At 43.0% G+C, this 24,557-nt stretch overlaps 4 protein-coding genes and 1 non-coding gene across 6 annotated transcripts; 4 read left to right on the top strand and 1 right to left on the bottom strand.

Moving 5' to 3' along the window:
* Positions 1-491: 491 nt before the first annotated feature.
* Positions 492-8,640, top strand: ints9 (integrator complex subunit 9). Its single transcript, XM_073492551.1, has 17 exons — positions 492-574; positions 1,334-1,461; positions 1,578-1,638; positions 1,740-1,802; positions 1,969-2,108; positions 2,378-2,464; positions 2,678-2,798; positions 2,965-3,099; positions 3,255-3,366; positions 3,504-3,684; positions 4,244-4,304; positions 5,302-5,473; positions 5,596-5,720; positions 6,773-6,940; positions 7,244-7,342; positions 7,455-7,592; positions 8,239-8,640. Exons 1-17 carry the CDS (start codon positions 566-568, stop codon positions 8,413-8,415), a joined length of 1,977 nt encoding a protein of 658 aa, XP_073348652.1. The 5' UTR covers positions 492-565; the 3' UTR covers positions 8,416-8,640.
* Positions 8,641-9,639: 999 nt separating this feature from the next.
* Positions 9,640-12,900, bottom strand: glrx5 (glutaredoxin 5 homolog (S. cerevisiae)). Its single transcript, XM_073492738.1, has 2 exons — positions 12,504-12,900; positions 9,640-11,552 (listed from the first exon to the last, which is right to left on the bottom strand). The coding sequence occupies exons 1-2, from the start codon at positions 12,799-12,801 to the stop codon at positions 11,380-11,382; spliced, it is 471 nt and encodes a 156-aa protein (XP_073348839.1). The 5' UTR covers positions 12,802-12,900; the 3' UTR covers positions 9,640-11,379.
* Positions 12,901-13,186: 286 nt separating this feature from the next.
* On the top strand, positions 13,187-13,906 carry prkrip1 (PRKR interacting protein 1). Its single transcript, XM_073492737.1, has one exon. The coding sequence runs from the start codon at positions 13,245-13,247 to the stop codon at positions 13,809-13,811; it is 567 nt and encodes a 188-aa protein (XP_073348838.1). The 5' UTR covers positions 13,187-13,244; the 3' UTR covers positions 13,812-13,906.
* A 516-nt stretch (positions 13,907-14,422) lies between these two features.
* LOC141018566 (small Cajal body-specific RNA 13) lies at positions 14,423-14,701 on the top strand. Its single transcript, XR_012180743.1, has one exon.
* Positions 14,702-16,186: 1,485 nt separating this feature from the next.
* On the top strand, positions 16,187-24,417 carry clmnb (calmin b). 2 transcript variants are annotated; one of them, XM_073492408.1, is made up of 10 exons: positions 16,187-16,922; positions 17,421-17,482; positions 17,578-17,673; positions 18,132-18,215; positions 18,327-18,419; positions 18,542-18,768; positions 18,922-19,115; positions 19,437-19,519; positions 20,178-21,673; positions 23,630-24,417. In XM_073492408.1, exons 1-10 carry the CDS (start codon positions 16,841-16,843, stop codon positions 23,757-23,759), a joined length of 2,547 nt encoding a protein of 848 aa, XP_073348509.1. In that variant the 5' UTR covers positions 16,187-16,840; the 3' UTR covers positions 23,760-24,417. The 2 variants fall into 2 exon arrangements, with proteins under 2 accessions (XP_073348509.1, XP_073348508.1); XM_073492407.1 differs by lacking the exons at positions 16,187-16,922; positions 17,421-17,482; positions 17,578-17,673; positions 18,132-18,215; positions 18,327-18,419 and having other exon boundaries at positions 18,545-18,768; positions 23,633-24,417.
* Positions 24,418-24,557: the final 140 nt, after the last annotated feature.

Below are 24,557 nucleotides of genomic sequence, written 5' to 3'. Positions count from 1 at the left end.
GAGTGTTAGCTAGCCGCTGCTAGCATGGGAGGCGGCTAATCCAGAGCGGTGGACGGGGAAGGGTTGCGTCAAGGTCCTGTAGCAGTCACCCCGCTCCCCAACTAACACTAAACGTGATGTAATTTAACAGTTACAGTAAACACGTTAAGTTCAGCCTATATAATAATAATAATAATAATAATAATAATAATAATCACACGTAAGCCCCTGGTGAAACCGGGTGACCTCATTTATCTACGGCTCTGGTTCGACCCGCTTCCTGTTGGCACGTGCGTTTGTTGACAACAAACTGTCTTCGCTCTGACTTTATATTTAACGGATGTCGTGTGAGACGCCGCGTGCGTCTCGGGACAGCCACAAACAAACACGCACGCGTTGTTCGGCGCGGTGCGTGGCGCGTGTGTGTCCCCCGCGTGTGTCACTGGAGAAACACTCCGGGTCCGCAGGGGGGCGCTGCAGACAGGAAGTGACGTAGAGTCCCGACTGAAACAGTTGTTTGCAGGATGCGGGGTTAGCAAAGCCGGCTAACTACAGCTAGCGCATCACTTGTTAACTAGTGTTGAAAATGAAACTGGTGAGTAACAAACTGTTGTTATTATTATTATTATTAAAGCCACGTCATCTATAACTGCCAGCTGACTGTAGTAACGCGTTACTTAGTCGTGCAGGGTACGTGTAGCTATAGCTTCTCTGTTAGCTTAGCGGCTAATATGTGTTTGGTCCTGTCTGGACCACTGTTGCTAACGTCAACTAGGCAGCTAGCAGCTAATTTGTACAAACTATTTGATATATAACGTCTGTAAATTATGTAAAATACTGATTTAATTGGTTAAAATGATAAATGAATCACTGTTCTTGTAGTGAGACTGAGTATTTGTGTCTTTACACAGACCTACAGACTGACAGCATCTCTTGCCTGGACTGAATATAATGTCATGATGTTATAATAATAATAATAATAATAATAATAATAATAATAAACTTTATTGATAAAGCACCTTTTTAAAAAGAGAGTTTACAAAGTTGCCTTGACAATCAAGCAAAAGCAGGAAACTCAGGAAAACAGACAAACACAAGGAAGTTTAGTCTGAGGTGAGTTAAAACAAAAAGGCAGAACTCAAAATGAGTTATTACAAGTAAAAGGACTAAAAATGGTAAAACAGGCAAAATCACAGAAAAGGAAGAGAGGGAAGGACAAAAAGCAAAACTAAATACATAAGATAAATAGATAATGAATATCCTGCTTCTGCTGTATCTGTCGTGTATTCTGTTGTTAGCACAGTTGTAGTTATCTGTCTACGTTTATCTCTGATGACTCCTTCGTGTCTTTCAGTACTGTCTGTCTGGCCATCCAACATTGCCTTGCAATGTCCTCAAGTTCAAATCCACCACTATCATGTTGGACTGTGGGCTGGACACCACCTCCGTCCTCAACTTCCTGCCCCTTCCTCTCGTGCACAGGTGAGTCGCTGACATCAGGGCTGGGTCTGTCTTTTTTTCAGTCCATCATTTCACTGGTGGTTGAGTTCTCGTTGTTCTGAATCATGATGCATGTTTCTATTTTTGTGCCGTTTCAGCCCAAGACTCTCCAAGCTACCTGGCTGGGTCTCTAAGGATGGAACGTTAAACTTGGAAAAGGTACGGCAAACGTAAAGTTAAGTTTCCTGTCCATGTCATTAAAGTGCAAATGTGTGACAAATAGCTAGAAAGGTAATACAACTATTTGTTTCTTTCTGAAGGAGCTGAAGGAATGTGCAGGACGTGTGTTTGTGGACTCGCAGCCAGAGTTCTGCCTCCCTGAGGTAAACCACGCAGCCACAACACAAACTGAGGATTTAACTAAAATGCATTTCTTTTATCTTACTTAAGACAACAGTCACATGCTTCAGACAAGTGTATTTGCTCTACTTAGAATACAATACGCATTTGATCTGAATAAACTGTATTTCACTTTTATTTTGGTCACAGAAAGAGCTGCTGGATCTCTCTACCATTGATGTCATCCTGATCTCTAACTACCACTGTATGATGGCCCTGCCCTACATCACTGAACACACAGGCTTCACTGGGACAGTGTATGCTACAGAGCCCACCCTGCAGATCGGCAGGTAGGGATGAAAACTTCACCATATTGTTTTTATTATGATTTAGAGGAAAATGTGCCGTAATTCTAACAGCGTGTGTCTCATTTTTATCATGGTTATGTAAAAAGAGATAGAGGTCGAAAAACAACTGTGCTTTGTCGTGTTTTTTAGTTTGAACAGTAAATACGTCAGCTCAGAGAAATAGATCACCGCTGATGCTGTATTGTGAATCTTAAGACTTTGGTTTCAGATATGTAAGAAATGCTGAGATGTTTTGCTGTGTTTTTCCTCAGACTGTTGATGGAGGAACTGGTGAATTTCATGGAGAGAGTTCCCAAAGCCCAGTCCGCCACCTGCTGGAAGAATAAAGAAATACAAAGGTAGGTGAACTGAAGAGAAAAACTGAGTGTCTGTGGGTGATTGTTGACATCTCATACCATCTTTTATAAAGTTGAATTTTCTGTTTTTCTTTCTTGCTTTGGTTTACTTGGTACTTTTTTATCATCTAGTTTCATTTAACCTTCTGTTACTTTTGAACAGCTTTTAACATAATACAACATGATATGAATGAAACCCTGATTTTATTTTGTCAGGATGCTCCCTGGGCCGCTGAAGGATGCAGTAGATGTGTGGACGTGGAAGCGGTGCTACAGCATGCAGGAGGTCAACTCTGCCCTAAGCAAAGTTCAGCTTGTGGGTTACTCACAGAAAGTGGTAAGAGCCTCTTTCCTCTTACATCGTCTGCACAGTCATACACCAGTGCACCGTGAGGGCAGGATTAATGATTCTGCCTGTACAAAGGACTAAAATAAATGTACCTGTCCACTTTTTGCTGTTTTTCTTTTTTGTTCTCGTAGTGACAACTTCTTTCTTCCTCCAGGAGTTGTTTGGAGCTGTGCAGGTCTCCCCCTTAAGCTCTGGTTACTCATTGGGCAGCTCCAACTGGATCATCCAGTCTCATTATGAGAAAGTTTCCTATGTGTCAGGTTCATCCCTCCTCACCACACATCCACAGGTGGGTCAGCAGTCCTAACGCGAGAGAGAGACGAGAGAGCTAGAAGTGACTGAGAGACCGGTTGTCTCTTGAACAATAATTAAATCACTGGAACATTTTGACAGGGTTGTTTATAATAATAAGTATTTGTTCTTCTTCTTCTTCTCTTCTGTCAGCCGATGGACCAAAGCTCCCTGAAGAACAGTGATGTTCTGATTCTGACAGGCCTCACCCAGATGCCCACCGCCAACCCAGATGGCATGCTAGGAGAATTCTGCAGCAACCTCGGTAGGTTTACTGGATAACGTTAATGTCTGGAAATTTAAGTTTCATAATGTTGAAATATTTGTCCTACTTCTCTTCTCTTCGTCTTTGTTGATTCTGAGTGTTTTAATGTTGGTTATTTATTCAATCCGTGCCTTTAGCCATGACCATTCGAGCCGGAGGCAATGTGCTGGTGCCGTGCTACTCCTCGGGGGTGATATACGATCTTCTGGAGTGTCTGTACCAGTTCATAGAGAGCGCCAACCTGGGGACCACGCCCTTCTACTTCATCTCACCTGTCGCCAACAGCTCGCTGGAGTTCTCTCAGATCTTCGCTGAGTGGTGAGGAGCTGTTATATTGCAAATCTGACATTCTACAAGAACGAAAGCAGCAAAGAAATAACAGGAAATGAAACAAAGATGCTGACTGATTAAGAATAAACCAACTTAAAGTGTCAGATGTACTGCAGCTGTTTACTCTTTAAGCAATATTTAATATCACATTTGTGTACATGTGCCTAAAAATCCATCAGTGTGCCACATGATACATTTTGTACACCCAGCGTAGCCTTACCTTACCTTTTAGTTTTTGCCCGTGATTCATTTCACATTCAAAACATTGTGGAGGCAACAGGCAGTGTTAGTGCTGAAGTCAAACATCTACTAATGTTGACTGCAGCAGTGCAGCTTCTACTGATAACAATCTTCTGCCAGAACGTTGTATTGCGGCAAACAAAAGTAATTTCTGTGACACAGTTGTGTTTTCCTGGATTTCAATGTTATTTACAGGCACGTAAAACTGAAATATTTGTAAGCAACTGCATGTGCATGTGTTTTCTTCAGCATAATGTTGGGATCTTCAGATTAAATTTGTGATTTTAATTATTTGTTCTGGTTGTAGGCTTTGCCATAACAAGCAATCAAAGGTGTATCTCCCAGAGCCTCCATTCCCTCATGCAGAGGTGAGTTCTGCTGCTGTGTCTCCTTCTAGTGAAGAACGGTGATACGTCTCAGAGAAAGTCGATATAATTATTATTTATCTGCACTGACGTGACCTTGTAAGTCGGTAAAAAGCTTGGAGAGGGTTTCTGTAATGAAGTTGGGGCTACAATGAATAATTGATTGATAGATTAGTTATCAACTGTTAATCTACAATTATTTTGATAAGTAATGATAATTGATTTCTTGATTCCAGCTTCTTAAATGTGGGAAGCTGGTGTCTGCACTCATCTTTAACAATAAACTCTCTGAGTGATGGACGTCTTCCTGGTATTTGCCAAACATTGTCTGACATTTTACAGACCAAACAACTTGATGAAAATGATTAATTGAGAACAATAAAAACAATAATTGTTAGCTGCAGTCCTAAACTTAACGCAGTTGTCTGATATCTGTACAACATGGCGGTTTTCAGTATTTATATTAATATTCAGTGTTCGTTACATTTCAAAATCCAGTGAGCAACCAGTGTGTGAACAACTACATTCATATTCAAGTATATTTTTATTTACATTTTATGTTAAACAGTCTTTACATGGAGACTATTTTATATTAGGAAAACTCTGTAAATCAGTCAAAGTTAGTCAGTTAGTCGTTTTTCTTTTTTTAATAAACTACCCATGTTTTTGCCGAACGTAACAATGGACAACAACCACGTGTATAAACGTAAAAGAAACCGGATGTTGTTAAAACACGAGCTGATACAGATGTGATCAGCCTTTACTCTCCGCAGCTACCGAGCTTGTACAACACTATTACTACTCGCACTGTTAGAGGTATAGCGACATGCACTGTCCTCTGGTCGGGGGCCGGGCTCGTGAAATCCTTCATCAGGTCACACAGTTTGACAAACGCTCTTCGTGACATTCTGAATTTCCTTGAGCACCGGTCTCTCCCGTCAGTCTCTGCTCCTAAGCTAGAAACAGTAATGTTGACTTTTCTCTTCCTGTGTTGTTTCAGCTGATCCAGACCAACAAGCTGAAGCACTACCCCAGTATTCACGGAGACTTCAGCAGTGAGTTCCGTCAGCCATGTGTGGTTTTCACCGGTCACCCGTCTCTGCGCTTTGGTGACGTGGTTCACTTCATGGAGCTGTGGGGCAAGTCCAGTCTCAACACCATCATCTTCACAGGTAACTTCAGCTGTGTTACAAGCACTCCTATATTATACTCTGGCCATTATTACAAAGGTGTTTTCATGTATGTGAAGTGATGTTTCTAAAAGTCTCTGTGACTTTTTCTTTGTCACCACCAGAGCCAGACTTTTCTTACCTGGATGCTCTGGCTCCTTACCAGCCGCTGGCGATGAAGTGTGTTTACTGTCCCATTGACACGCGGCTCAATTTCCACCAGGTGTCAAAGCTGCTCAAGGAAGTCCAGGTACGGCCTACACATGTGTCATATTACCATCCCATTCGTAAATATGGTAATATTACTGTTAGCACTATATAAGAGAAATAAGCAGAAGTATGCAGTAAATGGATTGCACCTGAACTGATTTTATAACCGTTGGTTTATAGTGGAAATGTGCTGGTTTTTATTGGCAAATAGAGCGAGATAAAGACTGGAAAACTATCAATTTGTTGAGTGCAGAAATGGCTGCCTTACAGGTTTTTTGTTCCCACGCAAGACTGATTAGAGAATTGTGCAATAAGCCAATAAACACTGAGTCAGTAGCAATCCTGTGGGTAAAACCAGAGGATGGAAACTATTTGACAAGCTAAAAGGCCAAAGCACATACAGAAAAACAGAACTGTGAGCTCAGCATGCAGGGCAGAGCCGCAGGGAATGCTGCAGGGAGAGCGAACTGTAAATGATTCAGTTGACGCTATAATTCTTGTATGATACAAATAGTAGCTATGAGGATTCCCCAATTTGTCATATTATGAGAAATTCTCACTTTTTTTTTTCAAAAAATTCCTGCATAATGCTATACATAGGGGAAGATGTTAACCTGTAGTAATGATCCCCTGATTTTTTTAAATTCCCTCTGGCACCCCCTTCAGGTCCAATACTTCTCTAACTAAAAACATTCCCATCAGCCTTGGCTGTACTGTTTAGTGATAAACACCCTTTTAACATGCTCTTTAAAACTAAGATGGTGAACATGTCCACCGTCTCTTTCCTGATGAGATGCAGGCTTTCAGATTCATTTCCAAAACACTGACAGTAGGTATTAAGAGGCAACCACATATCAAGTGACAGCAGAGGTCATGGGACAGCAGAGTTTCAGCCAGACACGCACAGTTTTGTTACCCACAGGTCTTATGAATTCTAGATTAGCGCAGTCTGTTTGGATAATTAACACATAATAAGACATCAGTGTGGAGATTTTCCCTTCGAACTTTGGAGCCAATGTGGTTAAAAGCTTCTCAGAGGACTGTTTCACCCATCAGGAGTTGACCCCTGTCTCTTGTCTCCCCCTCCTGCAGCCCCTCCATGTGGTGTGTCCAGAGCAGTACACTCAGCCTCCACTGACCCAGTCGCACCGCTCTGATCTGATGCTGGAGCTGCAGCCTCCTCCCATGCCCTACAGACGCTGCTCTGTACTCAACTTGCCCTTCAGACGCTGCTACGAGCGCGTCTACATACTGCCTGAGGTGAGTCGCATCAGGACGGCTCGAACTCATGTGGCTATGAATGTATATTCTTCAACTTGTCTGGTTAAAAGGAACCTGACAGACTCTGCTGACAGTGTTGAATGAAAGATAAACTCTGTAACTTTGGAAACAGATGGTGAGCGCAGACTTTAAACTCTCTCGTGTGTGGGTAGATGACAATGGCATATGGTGTAGAAAAAGCTGCCACAGTTACAGAGAGGATTGTATTATGGTGATAATCCAACTCCTCAGAAACCAGGTGGCTGATTTTCACGTCTAAGAGCCACATTCTTGTGTTCCTAGCTGGCCAACTCCCTGGTGCCCTCCGAGATTAAACCTGGCGTCTCCCTTGCAACAGTGTCTGCAGTGCTGCACTCCAAGGACAACAAACACACGCTGCAGGTGAGTGTGTGTCTGTCATGTGTATTTGCACTACAATGATAGTTTTGTATATATGGACACAATTAGCGTAACTTTGCCAAACATCAATGTTTTTCCTCTCCTGTGTTGCCAGTCGGTTCCTAAACCCCCTCCAGTGCCCCCCAGCAAGAAGAGGAAGCGGGTGATAGAGGAGCCTCCAGTAGTGCTGGCCCCCAAACCCCTGCTGAGTGGAGCGGTGCCCCTGGAAGCTTTCCTGGCCACTTTGCAGAAGGTGTGAAATCTGCAGACATCTGTGTGTTTTTATAACAGCCAGCAGTTTAAATTAATTTCTGTACTTGACACTGCGCCCTCATTTAACTGTGGCTTTAGTATTCCCAGAGGAGATGATGGCACCCTTGAATCTCATCTTATCTGACATTACAGTCTCCTCATGCATAACGTTGTTGGGATTAGTAGTTTTTTTTTATAGCGGAGGCCGGGGATTTAAAATAATAAATCTAAAGTACGACATTTTAGATTGAATTTAAAGCATGGGCAGACATTGTAATAAGAAGCGATAAACCTTGTAAGTAATTCAGCATACACAAGTGTGATGTGGATACTTGAAGCCTCCAGAGCACATACACTGAGGAATGGACTTACAGTGAAGTAGGAGACTTGAGTCCAGCAGTTGAACACTCCCTAGATACGGAGTTTAGGCCCAGGCTTTAGATGCTGGCAGCTGAAGTGCAACAAATGCACAGTTTCTTCTTGATCTTGAAAACAAAACTGGTCAACTAGCTCCAAAAGAGACCGGGATATTATACCTTTAGCCTAAAGAATGAAAATTCCCCCCCTCTGCATCCACGGCTGAATGACAAGCAGAAAAACACATCTATAAAACCTTGACTTTGCATTTCTCTCCTCCTCCCCTGCAGCACGGTATCTCAGAGGTGAAGGTGGAGGAGACGGCAGACGGACACATCCTGCACCTGCAGGCCGAGGACACGCTGATTCAGCTGGAGGAGGATGGGACACACATCGTCTGTGACAACAACGAGCCGCTGCGTACCACACTGAGAGACCTGGTGCTCCGCTTCCTGCAGAAACTCTGACCTGAATCCTCTCCACGCCTCCTTATTGTTAGTTTTTTAACAGTATTCTGCTTTACTGGACTGCGGAGAGCAACAGAGATGATGGAGGGGGAGGACGTGACAAAGAGCTGTGAACCGGACTGTCTCCATGTATTTAACACTGCAACTTTTACAGTAGTTGTACTGTAAAGTCCAGTTATGTTTTGTAAAAAAAAGTATTTTGTATTAAAAGTTTTTTCAAACATGTTTCAGAAGATCTCATCACTGTAACCTCTTTATTAAGGAAACTAATACAGTAAAATGTAAAAGAAAACGCAGAGATCATCAGTCATGAGATTTGGTTTTCCAAAGGAGGAAGTGAGAAAAGAAATTCAACAAAAAATGTCAAAGCTGTTTAACGGTGAAGTCGTCTGGGTTATTTCTGTCATTTCTGAGTATCATTTTAATTTCACAAAAATCTGTCTAAGATGGCTTTTGCAATCCCGACATAACACATTTAATCAAATGCTGGTTTGAAGTTTTGATCAACTTATTTGCTCAGACGTTGCAGGTTTCCAGATGTCATGATATCGTTACAAAATGTTCATCTATATTTAAAAGAGACGAGACGTTTTGACATGTCACAGTAAGAAGCACAGGTGAATGATGTCAATCTCAGGCTCCTGGTATCGTTCATATTAACTTGTTGATGTGATTCATGAAACCTGTGCTTTTCCTGCCGTCGTTCATAATGTCTGCAAGCTCCTTCAAACCACATGTGGGTGGAGGTTTTATGATTGGTAGCTTGGAATAAGTGTAAAGAGCTGCAACAATTCATCAGTTGTCAACTATTACAATTGCCAACTATTTTAATAATTTTTAAGGGGAATGAGTCCAGCTTTATAAATATAAATATGTTCTGTGTCTTTCCTCCTCTCTGACAGTAAACTGAATATCTTTGGGTTGTGGACAGAACGAAGCAAAGGAATTAATATAGTAATAGTTCAGTGAACTTTTTTGGATTTGTTCTGAGAGATATCAGCCAAAATACACATTTTTTGTAGTAATACCTTAAATTTGGTTAAACAACCCAACCATCTTTTTCTGCATTATACCTTACAAAATAAGGTTTCATTCTGGCCGATATCAGATAATAGAAACACCAATCCCAATATATCTGTGCTAGGTCAATATCGGTGGATAGTATTGGCCAACTGATGTCAGTCTGCTTTGAATGGGTGTCATAGAAAAGAAGCTCTGAGTCGCTTGTTGTGTGTCTCACAAAATATTTAATTGGTGCAGGGTTTACATGCAGCTAAAATACATTTAATAATATGCCTTTAATGTACAATATCTTACAGTGTACTACATGACCATTGCTTTGATAATACAACTGTGTGCAGCAGGAAGAACATCTAGGATTGATAAACCTCAGAGGGCTCAGTGAGAAAACTCCAAACAGAAACACTCCCCCACCCCTCCAAAAAAAATAAAACACTTCCTTCAGGGACAAATTAAATATCGCACTTTTGGACCGACGCAACAAACTTTTAAATAGAACTGCTTCCATCGGTCCAAATGTGCTGTAAATCAGCCATCTTCAGGAAAAAAAAAAAAGGTATCAAGGTATGTTTGTTGCGTTTCAGCGGGTGTAGACATTAAAACAGAGAGGACACATACAGAGTGACACGTGGATTCTGGCAGGTAGAACAAAGAGGGGATGATCGAAGCAGTGCATGTGTGTAACAAGGTCAGTGAGGTGTGGTCCATGTCTGTCGTCACCTCCACTACAGAAACACATTGACACGAGACATGATGGGCCAGATATTAAACTAAAACATATCTATATCATTAAAACATCAGTGTGGTCCCCTCTTTGTTCTTCCTTCTTGTATACTGTAGTAACAGGCAGCACAGTTAGAAGCTTTCGGGCATTATAAAGATCTTAATTAGCTTTAGCGCACCTTGAGGCTCATGTGGTCTTAAACAGACTGTAATTTGGGGGATAAAGGTGGCCAGTAGAGGTAGCAGGAAGGGAACTTGACAGTCTCCCTCTGGCAGTAGAAGTCCAACCTTGCTGTGAATCGACGGCGTTACAGCTGGATGTTAATTACTGTATTTATCACCAAGCTTGTGATGCCAACAACCATGCTGGTATGAATTGTTATTGTTTTTTACTGTATGTTTTAAAGGATCAGGATAGTTATAGAAAAGTACTCTAGCTACAATCAATGGATCAAATGATGATGTGTGTAATGTGACAGATGTTGCTCGTACTGACGAACACACAGGGAACTCTCTCAGCCGTGTACAGCTTTAGAGCATCTTTCAGCTTTTGGTTTTCTGAAGTGCAACTTCACTGTTTTGGTTCACTTGTTTTTGGCTACAGGAGGATGCTGTTGTCTGAGTGTGTGTCTGCTACCCACCCAGACAGAGAAAGTTTGTGACTAGCAGGTGAGCTGATGGAGACCAAGAGAGAGCTGGAAGGAGTCTCAGGTGTCCAGAAACAACTCTTATTTGAAGCTAAGTTGCTGATAAGTTTAACATATCTTTGAGGCATATATGTTCGTATTGTTTTTGCAACTGGTTTGCGCTGCCCCTGCATGGCCAAATATCGTCATTGCAGCTTTAAAGAGAAGACAAGAAATGTGGGTAGAGGGTTAGGTGAAACTGTTTTTTCTTCATTAAAGTCCTCACTTGTCAGGCACATGATCTGTGCTAACTCTGAGGACCTGAATGGAGTATTAGCAGTGCAGCAGAAGCTCTGTGTCGCTCGTCAAGCTGGTTAAGATATGAAACATAAATATCCATGGCTCAGGATACAGTGCTGCCACCAAAACTGCCTACACCTGTCGCTTTCATCAGCCTTAGTGGCCAGAAGGGTGAGTCAATTTTGCCAAAGTCTGCCTGAAGAGTCATTGTGTTTGTGATCGTCTGAGTGGGGGATTCAACCTGATAAATGTGTCCTCTGTCTCGTCAGCTGTTTCGAAGTTTATCGTCTTTCCTCTACTTGGATTCTTTCTCAGCGTCCAGCAGCGCAGAGCTGATGCCCAGCTTCTTGAACTCCTCCACCAGATCTCCGTTCTGGTGCATCTGGAGCAGGATGTCACAGCCTCCCACGAACTCGCCGTTGAAGTACACCTGAGGGATCGTGGGCCAGTTGGAGAACTCTTTGACTCCTGTGGAAGACAGACCGCGTTGGTGTCAGAATCAGATTTAAATAACGCCAACACTATATTAGGTTGATAAACAGAGTCATGAGAGGAGTACGAACTTATAACAATTTAATGCAAGTTCATGTCATTTGAGGTTAAAGCCAGTTAGACGTCACTTACAACAACAGAAACACAAACTTCTGTGATGGCAAATTCAAAGAAACGACAACAGCACCAACTCTATTTAATCATCAAGTGATCTCAAATAGGTCCCAGAACAACGACGTACGGCTTACTGGTGAGCTGGATGGTAACAAAATAAACCAGCAGACAAGTTAACTGGTTTAATATGAAATGTGCAACAGTACACAACAGTCAACTACAAATAAATAGTTTCTTACATAAAGAACAAGAAATGTTAAGTATGTCAAATGTAGGTAAAATGACAACAACAATATGAAATGAATCAAAAAGAAAATTAAATAATGACACAAAATGACCTGGGTGGTTACGTATGTCGTGACTTGGCATTATTACACTGCTGTTGCAACACAAGCCTCAATTAATCCCAGTAAAGGTCAGAGCTGATGAAACACCACACAGCATTTCCTTCTTCCTTAACGCCATTACTGAAAACACAATAAGAGTTGTGTTAGCTGTGTCACAGGCTGGGCTGATGGTGAAGACGTTGGGCTAGCTGTGGTACAGACTGGGCTGATGGTGAAGACGTTGGACTTTCGGGACCACACCCTCTGGTCCTGCTGCAGGCAGCTGATAAACTCGCCTCTGGCAGTTAAAGGAGGCTGATATGAGCCTGAATGTGCCAATAAAACACACAAAGTGTCACAACAAGGACGCCTGAAAGAGGCTAATGAGCGCTACAAGCTAACAGCGTCCTCCCTGTCACTAAGTTTACAGAGTTAGAGTGAGAGGCGACCACTTGTTGTCAGGAGCAGGTTGTCTCAGATTACTGACCCTGTCTCAGGTCCTGGTCCTCCAACACGTTGTACGCAGCGTAGTCGTCCACCCCGTGCATCCGCAGGATCTGGACCACGGCGTTACTGAAGCCACACATGGGCTGAGCCGGCGTCCCCTTCATGAACACCACCACCTTGTCCTTCTTCACCATCTCGCCAAGGTCTTTGTGGACGTCCGCCGCCGCGCACAGGAACCGGGCCGAGGCCGAGCACACGCGTCCGTCGGCTGGTCTCGGCAGATACACCGCCGCCCCCGACCGCAGACACCTCGCTGTGGATCTCATCAAACTGTTCATGGTCTTTGGTAAGTTCTGACTCGGTGTGACGGGAAGAAAGTGTCGTAGAAATGAACCAGCCTGCTCCTTCACGACCCGGACTCGAACTTGTCCGATAACGCACTTCACGCTGCCGTCGAGGGGGCGGGACCTGGTCTGTTATTGGTCAGCTGAGCGCACACGAATTCTAGTCTGATTTGCTATTGGTCGACGCCAAACGTCGATTACATCAGTTACACAAGGAATTGTAATCAAACTGACGAATTTAAAAAAATAACTAATACTGACATAATCATTGTCACGTGCTTAACCACTGTTGTTTGTTCTTCAAGAAAAATCTAATATAGAAATTATAAAAAAAATAAATAAATCTTTCCCGGTTCAAGAGGCCGTCAACAACTTCCGGGTCGACTTGAACGGGGCGGAAGTAGGTCCATGGGAAAAAGACGACGACCGTTTGAAAGATGGCGGCGCACACGCAAAAGAATAACAAGCCGGGGAAACCTGGAGGAAAAGAGGCTCAGCCTCTAATAATCGCCAAAACTCCGGCGGAGGAACAGCGTCTGAAGCTGGAGAGGTTGATGCGGAACCCGGATAAGCCCGCTCCCATCCCGGAACGGCCCAAAGACTGGAACCCGCGGGCTCCGCCGGAGTTCGTCCGAGATGTGATGGGGTCCAGCGCCGGAGCGGGCAGCGGCGAGTTCCACGTCTACCGGCACCTCCGCCGCAGGGAGTACCAGAGGCAGGACTTTCTGGACAAGATGGCAGACAAACAAAACGAGGACCTGACGTATCTGGATAAGGTGGAGCAAAACAGACGGGACGCCGACGAGAGGACGGCGAAACGCAGGAAGAAGCGGGAAAAGTTGAAGCAGAAGAAGCAGCAGGCGAAGAAGGCAAAGATGGAGGCGAAAAACGACAAAGAAGACGACGACAAGAGCTCCGAGAGCAGTGACGAGAAAGAGGACGAGGAGGAAAGGGAGGCTGATGATGATGCCGAGGCTCCCAGCTTCATCATGGGGAGGAAATGACGCCCTCTGCCTCCTGCAGGGTGATGGACACTGCCAGGCCTGGGTGCTGGCTTCCTACTGATGCTGACAAAATGGGTGTCTGATCATGGGGACACTTTGGGGACATGGACCCCAGAATCACACAACAACCTCTGGAAAAACATCTGGACACAGTTTAGCAAGATAGCGTCCTTTTTTCATTTGTTAATACCAGAATAACGTAGTCGTCTTAGTTTAATAGGCAGGACACCGGCTTGGGTGTCAGCAGATGGTGGTGGTCAGTGTCCCAGATGGACAGAGACATGTTGAGCCACTCCTGTGTTTTTCATTATGTCCATAATCGTGTTGAAATATCTGTGATTCTCACGTTTCAGCGAGCAGCCCAGGTGTCGTCTTCAGTGGCAACATTTTGTAAAGTTTTCTCAGAATTTTCACTTGATTACATTTCTGGGAATGTTCTCCATTTTCTGTAATCTTTTTAAATGTTTTAATAAAAGCGAGAACATGCACGGACATTCAGGTGTTCTGCGGTTTGTTCCCATTTAGATTGCGACATTGCTTTTCGTGTTCGTTCATTGAGAGTGAGTGTATGTGTGCGACACATCTACTGTGTATGTGTATGTTTCGATCAGCCTTTGCAGCCTTGTGAAGCTGCTCCCTGCAAGGACTGTTGCATGCGGGCACAACAAGGTTGCAGAAAGCAACTCAAAGAATGAAAAGGCGTGACTTCTGGAGGCTCAGGAGTGTCACGTGCGATGTTCCTTGGACAGATTCCTGCTTTCCACGGCGGTGATGGCCTCGCTCTGTAGCCATCACCTATCTTGAGGCAGGCAGAGTAAAAAACCTGACAGCCTGATATTGTTTGAAGCAGGTGAAGCTCTTGCTGCCAAACACTGTCAGCTGTCACAAAAAGTCAGGCACATAATGTTTCAACTGCTTGGATCAATTTCTGTAATAAATGAGCTTTTTTTTAAATGGTTTTAACTCTTTTTTTATTGTGATAAGGTTCCCTCACGAACAAACGAGACGTCTGCTTCAGTTATTGAGTCTTTCAGTCTTGGTTCATGTGCTAATTTAATTTTATGATTGTCTTTGATGTCCACCTCCTGCGGCTGGTGCTGATATAATTTAAAAATGACACGTGTAATACAGTTTTCTAATAAGTGATTCTGTTCACCAATGGAAGAATTCACTCATTAAACATTCATGCAGGTTGCCTGCTGAGGTCTGATGAGGAGCGCTACAGAACTAATAAAATGTGGGTCGCTGCATAAAGCGTGGACTGTTCACAGCTTCATTGCCCCATATTGAGATTCAAGATGAGGGTTTAGCTTCCCACAGATATTCATAAGTGACTAAAAACTTCACCCTGCGTGTTCTTTAATAAATGTTACATTTTAGAAAGTGAGCCCATTACATATCATACATTTTTCAAAATAAAGAGTATATAACTGACAATGTAAGCAGCTTTTTAAAGCTGCGGAAGAAAATAAAAGCTAGATAGCCAAAGAGATATCGTCATGTAGACATTGCATATTATCGTAGCGCAGCATCTATAAAACCCACCCCCAGGCAAGACAGTGAAGATGCATTAAAACCATGCACTGTTTTTCTCTTTGCTTTGTTTATTAGTTTTCACAGTTAAAAAAGAAGCATTATTTATGCAACAGTACAGGAAACACCTTTTTTAATCTTAAAGGTAGGTTGTCAGTTTGATTCTCATAAATTTCCTCTGCAGCAGAGACATCTAATGACTGGGCTAATTGTGCAGTGAGGATGCTAACGCAGAGGAGTCTGGGAAAATCATCTGAACCAAGCTAAACTTCTGCCACAATGTGGGAACATCCTGCTGGATTACTTTGTGATATCAACACATATTTCTGTTCACCAGAGTTGAGTGGAAAGATAAAGTAATTGTGTGTTTGAGCTGTGAAATCCTGTATTGTGCCGTGTTTTTGCATCTGATAAGTCTTCAGATTGTATGTCATTGCCTCATCAGAACCTTAAAGGAAAAGTTCATTCGTTATCATCATCTCCAGAAGCCCTGAGATCCTAAACTGATTTAAGAAGACATTATTTACACCCACTTCAGATGAGTTGGATGCTAGCGCTTTTAGCTTAGCAGCTACTGTGAAGATTCTGACTTTAAGAAGGGTGTAAATAACCTCTTTTTAAATCAAGTTAGGATCTCGGTGGGTTCTGGAGACATAGATTACCTTGTTTTTTTCAGTTGTCCCCATCTACTTCAGTTGTTTAGGAGAATGCTGCATCGCTGTTTTGCTGCCAAGCTCCAGAAATGTTTTGTGGACTACGACACTTCACCTGACTTTCCATCGGCATGGTGGATAGCAGATAATGAGTGAATTTTCATTTTTTGGTGACCTTATCCTTGACTGACAGCAGCACGCCTGCTTCAAGTCTGGTTGGGGACCTTCCTTTCATGCTATACCCCATTTTTCTGTCCCTTAATTTCCTGTCCTCTCTTTGCCGTCAATTATATAATAAAAGCATAAAATGCGAGTTAAAACCAGCTTGTCTCTTAAACCGCTGTTGTAGATAACACATATGGTTTTTTATGTGCAAATGCAGTAAAGTACCGTCAGTAAAACCTTTGCAACATCTGCTCATTCCTGTGTAGGTCGAGTCTGAGCTGAAAAAGCTTCAGTCAGTGAATCACTCTGTTGAGATTTATTACAGGCCTCTGCAGAAAAAGCCATTCAACCTGTAACCTAACACATCACCAGCTGATTCCTCCGTTTTAACGGGTAAGGACTCCATGCGACTGCCCCCTCTGACAGGTCTTTATGAACCGCAGCCTGCCAATAGGATTCAGGTTGAGTTGTCTTGAGGGAGTGGAAGTGCTGATCAACACCTCAGAGGGAGGTTTTCAGCGTGTTCAGGCAAGACACACTGCTTCACTTTGCATTTTCTTCGTCCTCATTCTGTAAGGAAACCTCAGCGCTCCACTCATTACTTCAAGTGTTTGACATTTTGAATTGTTCTCCTATCTGATCTCCACAATGTCTCAGTGGAAGTGAGACGGAAGTTAAATGAGAATGCCAGACGAGGCCGACGGGGACTCACAAAAGAAATCAGTGGGAGAGATCAGTGATCAACATGAGCAGCCTCAAGGTACTGTTACAAGAAATACGGTCTCATGCTGATGGCTATCGCTGACCTTCAGTGTGATAATGATGCTAAATAACTCTTCAAGGACTCTTGAACACAGAAACACTTTGAAGGACAACATTTCTCTGTCTTTTCCTCTCAACCCACTTTCTCTTCTCCTTCACTTTCCAGGTGGGTGTCTCTGGGACTTGGCACTGTGACATGTGATTGCCCAATCAAACACAATTTCATCAGTTGATGATGATTAAGTTCTGAAATATTCTCCAGTGTGACACATGTTGCATATAAAATATCTTAAAATACAGGTTTGCTCAACTTCTTATAATGAAGTCTTTTGGGATCAACACATGTTCTGTCTCACTCCTCCTGCTCATCGTACTCAAAACAAACCTCCCATGTGCTATTTTTATAAGCAAGGGCAAGCTTTTGAAAAAATATTCAGTGTTCAGTTGTGAAACTGCAGCATTTTTCTGTGCCAAGTCCCTGTTTTCTCATCCCCAGACGAGAGGAAAGCGGTGCGGACGAGGACCTTCACCAGATGGATGAATGTGTTCCTGCAGAGAGTAAGGCACAAATCAATACAGTCTCACCCCAAACTTTTATTCTTTAGCTCATAAATGCAATCGCCAATAAGCTCTCCGATTTGTTATTCTCCCAGAGTGATCCTCCAGCCGCGGTGCACGACGTGTTCACAGACATTCAGGATGGCAGAGTACTCATGGCTTTGCTGGAGGAGTTGTCTGGGTGCAAACTGGTAAGAGTGATGATGCCATCAAGAAGTATACAACACTGTTAAGTCATTTAATTCAGTTCAGTTCATTAACTTAGCACCATAATTGTGAGCCTATAGGATCCACTAAAATGAATCCAAAACAGTCAGATGTCTGTTGAAGTTTGATACCACTCTCACGTCTGTACAGTTTGCATGAAGTGAGTTAGCTTAGCTTAGCAAAAAGACTGGATGCAAGGAGGTTTTCATTTGAAGGAGGGTCAACCTACATGCACCCGTAAAGCTCGGCCAATAAAAATAACTCACTTTTTTTGTTTTGGACAGAGCCGAGCCAGCGGTTTACCCGTTTCCTGTCTTTACACAAGGTCAAGCTAACCGGCTGCTGGCTTCAGTTGTACTGAACATGAGAGTGGTATCAGTCTTCTCATCTAACTCTCAGCATGTTTCCTAAAAAGTCAAACTTTTGTAACGTCTGAAATTAGCTCTACAGGTTTAGGTCGTCTCCTCACCGCATTTTCAGACTGAACAACATTTCTAAGGCTCTGGCTTTCCTGGATGATAGACATGTGAGTGTGTTAGCTTTTGAGTGATATTGTTTTGACATGTAGCACATTTATGCAAATTCAAATCAGGAATAACTTGATTGCCGATGACGTCTCCTCCCCGTTGTCACTCAGGTGAAACTGCTCGGCGTGGAGGCCTCTGGTATTGCAGATGGCATCCCTTCTGTTGTTCTTAATCTCATCTGGAACATCATCCTGTATTTCCAGGCAGGTTCTTTCCCCCCATCATCCATCACACTCATGTGTCAAGATATTATTTCAGTTCATGCCCAGTTGTTTGTCTTTGTCACTGACCTTACAAACACTCCTGCTGTTTTACTCCAATACAGGTAAAGGAGGCGACGAGAGGCCTCCAGAGGCATTTATCCTCTAGCCTTTCTTCCTTATCAATGAGCAGTTACCCCTCCTCCACTGACCTCTCACCCCCGCCAAATGACATTGGCAGCTACTCGTGCAGCACCCTGCCAAGCAAAGGCAGGAAGGCTGCCAGGAAGCCAAAGTACCATGGGAAAGCAATCAAGACTCTGCTGCAATGGGTCCAAAGATGCACATCAAAGTGAGTCCCAAAAAGATCCAAACGCTTACAAAATAACTGTTGTCGATGAATCATCTCTAACCCAATCATGTGCTCACCAAACCACAGTGAGTGAAGCAAACTGTTTGAGTTGGCTGTGTTGAGGTTATGTTTTTTTTTTGTTATAATTTGCAGGTTTGGGGTGGATGTGCATGACTTTGGGAAGAGCTGGAGGAGTGGGCTGGCGTTCTTAGCGATGATTAAGTCCATAAATCCAGCCTTGGTTGACCTGAGGGAGAGCATGCATAGAGAGCCAAGAGAAAACCTCCAGCTGGCTTTTTCGATAGCCCATCATAGTTTGGAAATACCACCTCTGCTGGAGCCTGAAGGTAAAAGCTTACAGAATACAAAGTGTCTGTTGCCTCTTGACCTAAACAGTAGAAACCACTGCACCCATGCAAAGTAGGTGCTCGAAATCCCAGCATGGGGTAAAGATATAATCTATCACAGGGTTGTAGGAGTAAATCAGAAGCATTTGGCCCATTGATGACTGATTAAGGAGCTGATCTAGCTAGAAACAGGCAGCAAAGGTTGTTGTTGTGTGTGTAGTGCCAGTTCGGTTGTGTCTTGATAGTGTTGGCTCTTCAACAGCAGGATGTTCTCCTTAATAACATTTTACCCTGAAAACTGTCTATTTATCCTTTCTGCAGATGTGTCATGCACAAAGCCAGATGAGCAGTCCATCATCACCTATGTGTCGATGTTCCTCAGGCATTGTTGTGGGACAGATGAGGTCAGTATCAGCATTGTTTGCTTTTTCGATAGAGTTACATGAAAAAGTTGATTGCACTCTCATATCAGTCGAAGCTGCTGGCCTAGCTCTGTCCAAAAGTAACCCGGTCTGCCCACCAGCATGTGTAAAAACAGCAATTTGTGTTTTTCTCTGAGGTTATGTGCAGGACTACTTCTTGGGTGGGTGCAGTAATGATGGAAGGTCCAATTTGTAAGATAGTTGAATTTTGATTGATTGCCAACTTGTCAAATACTGACGCTTCGGGTTGGTTGGTCGGGCATTTGACGTGTTGGGAAACCCAACTCATCATGCCACGTGATGTACCCAACTGCCCCAACTGCCCCCGACTCAGACTCTTCCTGCTCTTTATACTCCAGCAGCTGAGGGGTAGGAGGGGTACCTCCAGCGTCCAAGCTGCTGTATTTGACACGTTGGGAGTGAGAACGGGCTGGTTTTCCCCATCGTAATACTAAGCTACGCTAACTGGCTGTAATTTAATATTTCATGACAGTTGTATCGATCTTCTCATCAAACTCCCTTTTTTTTGCCCCCCTAATGTCAAAACAATTCATTAAAAAAACACTATGAATCAAAGAAACTTCTTTCTTTCTGGGCTTTATTATCATGTAACTACCTCTCAAAAACCTTTAAATTACAGGATCGTACAACAGAAGTGCCTGATATCCCAAATTATGGATCACTTGAGTCAGTAAACTTTGGGCAGACCTCTGCAGATGATCCAGAAGCACAAGCTTTGCTAAAAGGTTTGGAGAAGAGCAGCGAGCAGCTACTGTGGAAACAGTGGACCAGAAGACCGTCAGCGAGCCTCCGTGCCGCCTCACCTCACACCAGTTCTTCTGACCTCTCCTCCAGCGGCAGTGACATCTTCTCATCCTGTCGTAGCCAGAGCATGATTGAACTACCTGTGGGCAGCGCTGCTATCTCACCGTACAACATAAAGAAAAGCGGGTCTCGAGGAATTTTAAAGCCACCCAGCCCGCTGGACGCGAGGGTGGTCAGCCAGGATATCCGATCGTGGTTGGAGAAAGCGTCTGCGGATCAGGCCTACAACAAGCCAAGAGCAGATGAAAGTTGCTTTTCTCTGAGCTCTGAGGAAGGAATCTACAGCTTGTCAGCGCTGGACTCAGATGAGGAGGAGGCCTACAGCTACATCTTGGATCTGAATAAAGAGGTTTTCCAACCATATAATCAGCCGAAAAGACAAGTACCCAGGGTTGAAGAGGAAACAGCGGAGGAAATGTTCCTGAATGGACAGCAGACGGATGAGTCGAAACATCTGGAAGCATTTGAGACGTTAAACAGCAATGGATGTAAACATCAAGAAGGATCACTCGCACAAAATGTTGAATCAGACGTCGGCGCTCAGTCAGCGGTTCATATGAAGTCTGATTGGGACGAAATCAGTTCCAGAGAGATGGCAAACACCGGAGCTGTGTTTGACGTGGAGCCAGAGGAACAGGAAGAGGAGAGAGTTGTCAGAGGACAGAGTTATGATGAGGGTGATTGCAGTGAGGAAGAGAGGAAGACAGAGAAGACAGAAAGTGCCAAATTGGTGACACATGGATCCGATAAAACAGAGGCTCGGGTAGACGAATCCGAGAAAACAAAGCTTTTTGAAGTGGCTAGTTGGAGGGAAGAGCTTGAGGTAGAAACAGAAAGAGGGCTGTTTGAAAAATGTGGACAAGCGGGTGAAAGGCGAGTGACAGACAGAGAGGAAGAGGAAGCCAATTTGAAGATGTTTGAGGAAAGAAAGTTTGGAAATGAAAAAGAGGAACAGGATAATGTAGAGGAGGAAGAGATGGAGAGTGTGAGCGAGGCTGTATATGAAGTCAGAGGAGAAAATGAGAGCAAAGCCAGGGACCCCAGAATGGAAGATTTAAATTGTACAGGTGAAGACGAAGAAGAATACGTCGATGAAGTCAAGAAATCAGTGGACGTCGAGGTGGTCGTAACAGCAGAGAAGAAAGGTGGAGATGGCGAGACTAAGAGACGTAAACTGACCGACAAGGAGGCAACAACAATAGATCATCCCGGTGAAACTACCTCCAAAAGTGACTCTAACAGAGGTGTTAACGTCCACGGTGGTGATGCCAGATTTACACCTGCCCGCAGTGCAACTTGTCAGTCACTCAGGTAGGTCATATAATGTGTGATTGATGAGTACAGATACAATTGACTGTTGAAATGATCATTGATTCTAGCAGACATGATGAGGTTAGGTTAGTTTATTATCCCTGCAGGGAAACTCTGCTACTGCACAAATAAAAACCAACGTAAGACCAACCTCAGTGCCTTACCAAACCTAGATTAAATAAATGTGTCACGGGTTAAGGACTATTTGATGATCAAGGTATCATAATAAAGGGAACAACTTGAGTGAATTGAGTTGGCACGCAGCATTAAATTCAGAATGAATGTCCCTGAGGAATGATGCAGCTGCAGACCACAGCAAAACATCTGAACATTACCTCTCACAGGTTTTATGCTAATAAAGTGAATCAGAACAGAATTAGAGAGGCAGAATTTCCACCATCGGTGCCATTTAAGATATCTCAGGTACCAAACTCTATACCTCACTTATACGTTACCATAGGTGCTCAAAAAATAGCCCACTTGGGCTCCGCTCGGGCTTAAAAGGTTAAGTGTTACTATTTAAGGATTTATCCAGGGATTTAATCACTTGTGGTATAAATGACTGTTTTGTCCTGTTTCTGAAAAGGCTCGGTACCAAAACCTACGGCCTGAAGGTAACAGCACAAAAGCACAAAAAGATGAATGCCTGGGATCTGATACAATTTTCTTTTGCTTTATTTAGAGATCACGACCTGTTTACGTCCTCTAGGCTGGTCAAATTGATGCCTTGCAAATTGCTGGCTGTAGTTACAATCTTCTTTAAAGAGTTGTGCTTCTGTTGCATTACCCAAACCAGCAGGTGACGCAAACTCTCAACAAAAGCACTGTCAATCATCTTAAATAAAGCTTTTGTTGCCCGTGTTTCTGGATAAGTTCAGTACATTGGTCCTGCTCCAACATCAGCTGTACACTAACACTAAAACTCTGAGGTGGTTGAAACCTCTGGCTATAAGATGAGATGATGTTTTAAAAGTTTTATTCACGTTATGTTTAGTCACATTCACTCTCTGACTTGTCATCTGATGGGCGACCAAATGAAACACAAACCTCAAAACTAAATAAGGATTTTAATGGTTTGAACGTTGTTGGAAACATTTAAAATAATAAAAAATATACAGTAAATCAAAGGTCTAGTCTTTTTAAGGCATTTTAATGCAGAATGTTACATGATGTATCCTTTAAATATGTGTTTTATACACATTTAGCTGGAGTGTAAACTTCCCAAACCAAAATAAAGAGCAGGACAGGAGTTAGCATAAACTGTAGCACACTAGCACAGGTTTAAAGCCACTTTTGTAATGTAATAAATAATGTGGTGAACCAGAGGCTAAAGCTACATTTCCTCAGCATCCTCCAGTTGAGGATCCATCAGAAATAAAGATGCTAGCATTATGATACAGCGCTATAATTAAAAATGTAATCAAAGTGTTATCTGCGTTAACATTATCCTTGAATTATGATTTGGTGTCCTGTGTAATAAAAGTTTGGCGAGCGTTGCAGCAGTGTGAACTTCCCCAAACCAAAAAATAAAGAGGGAAAGATAAATTCTAATACAGTAGCATCTTGGTTGGCACTCGGGGTGGATGTTAGCAGCTATTTTGGGAGGCTAATGTACTAAATAATGTGGTTAAGTAGTTATAAGTTGGTCGTTGTAATTATATTCTCTTTGCCTTGAAATAACACCGGGCTACTCCTGTAGATAGTATGCTAATTTGCTAACGTTTGCAGCTAACGTGAGAGCAGATAAACACTGTTTAATCAATTTCTTCCACAGTGTTCAACTTCAACAATGATTAAACAAATGCAAAGCATTAACAAAGAGTATATCGTCACAGATAATGACTTTATATCTGTGTATGGTTCGATTGCTTTAATCTATCCTCTGTTTCCTCGCAGTAAACATGGATGCAAAGCGTCTTATTTCAGTCTGAATCTAACACTCTTGTGTTTCATCAGCAGAGAGGAGGGATTCAGCGCTCAGGCTCCAGCAGCCTCTTGTGACATAACCCCATTAGAGCTGGAAATGCTCCTGTTGCTGTGGATTCTGCTCTACTGCTACTTCATCCTCCCTCAGATGAACCTCTGAGTCGTCCTCTCCCTGCAGATCACCCTGTTTTTTAATCAGATACACTTATTAGCTCCGTTTTCCACAAAATGAGCCGAACAGGGACACTTAGCGCTGGCTTGACTCTTTATCTGTGTCACAATAATTTCCCTCAAGGCAGCTTTTAATGATTCTGTTTGCTTTTTTTTGTCGCCAGCAGAAATATCAGATCATATGTTTCAGACAAACACCTAATGCTGTTATTCTCATTAATGTGCATTTCTTCAGCCGCTTGGTCTCTTACAATACACATATTAGTAGACATGGGGAGAGTGAGGTGTTTTTTGCTGAATGCATGTCCATAATGCTCTGCTCATGGGATTTATTTTTTAAAACAACCACATGGTGGCATCACAGCATCACAACAGCAGCAGCTGTCTTTTCTGTTGACTGCTGAAAAATCCCACATGACCTGCTGTTTGGTTAGAAGCTGTATTGACAGGGGGAGATTCAGCTGATAGTATTTAATGAGCACTTTGACATTTCATAGCCTCTCACTGTGTCACTTGTGGTCGAGAATGTATACCGCTTCATCGTTCCCCTCGCAGATATGAGAGTTCAAGCTTATCAACAATGCAGCGGTTTTCATGACATTTTGGTGACTACGATGTAAATAATAAATCAGATGCTTGTTCTGTGATTCGTCTAGTCCTTTCCACGAGATCGTGTCAGCCGTATAAATATTGTATTTCTAGGTGACATGTTAGAAAAAACCAGCGAGCGCACAGAGAAACTACTGCAGAACTGAAGTATGCATCAGTTGCATAAGTGTTCAAAATC

Source organism: Pagrus major, chromosome 22, assembly GCF_040436345.1.
Source record: "Pagrus major chromosome 22, Pma_NU_1.0".
In the NCBI taxonomy this organism is placed as follows: Eukaryota; Metazoa; Chordata; class Actinopteri; order Spariformes; family Sparidae; genus Pagrus; species Pagrus major.
This window is presented reverse-complemented; position numbering and strand designations above follow the sequence as displayed.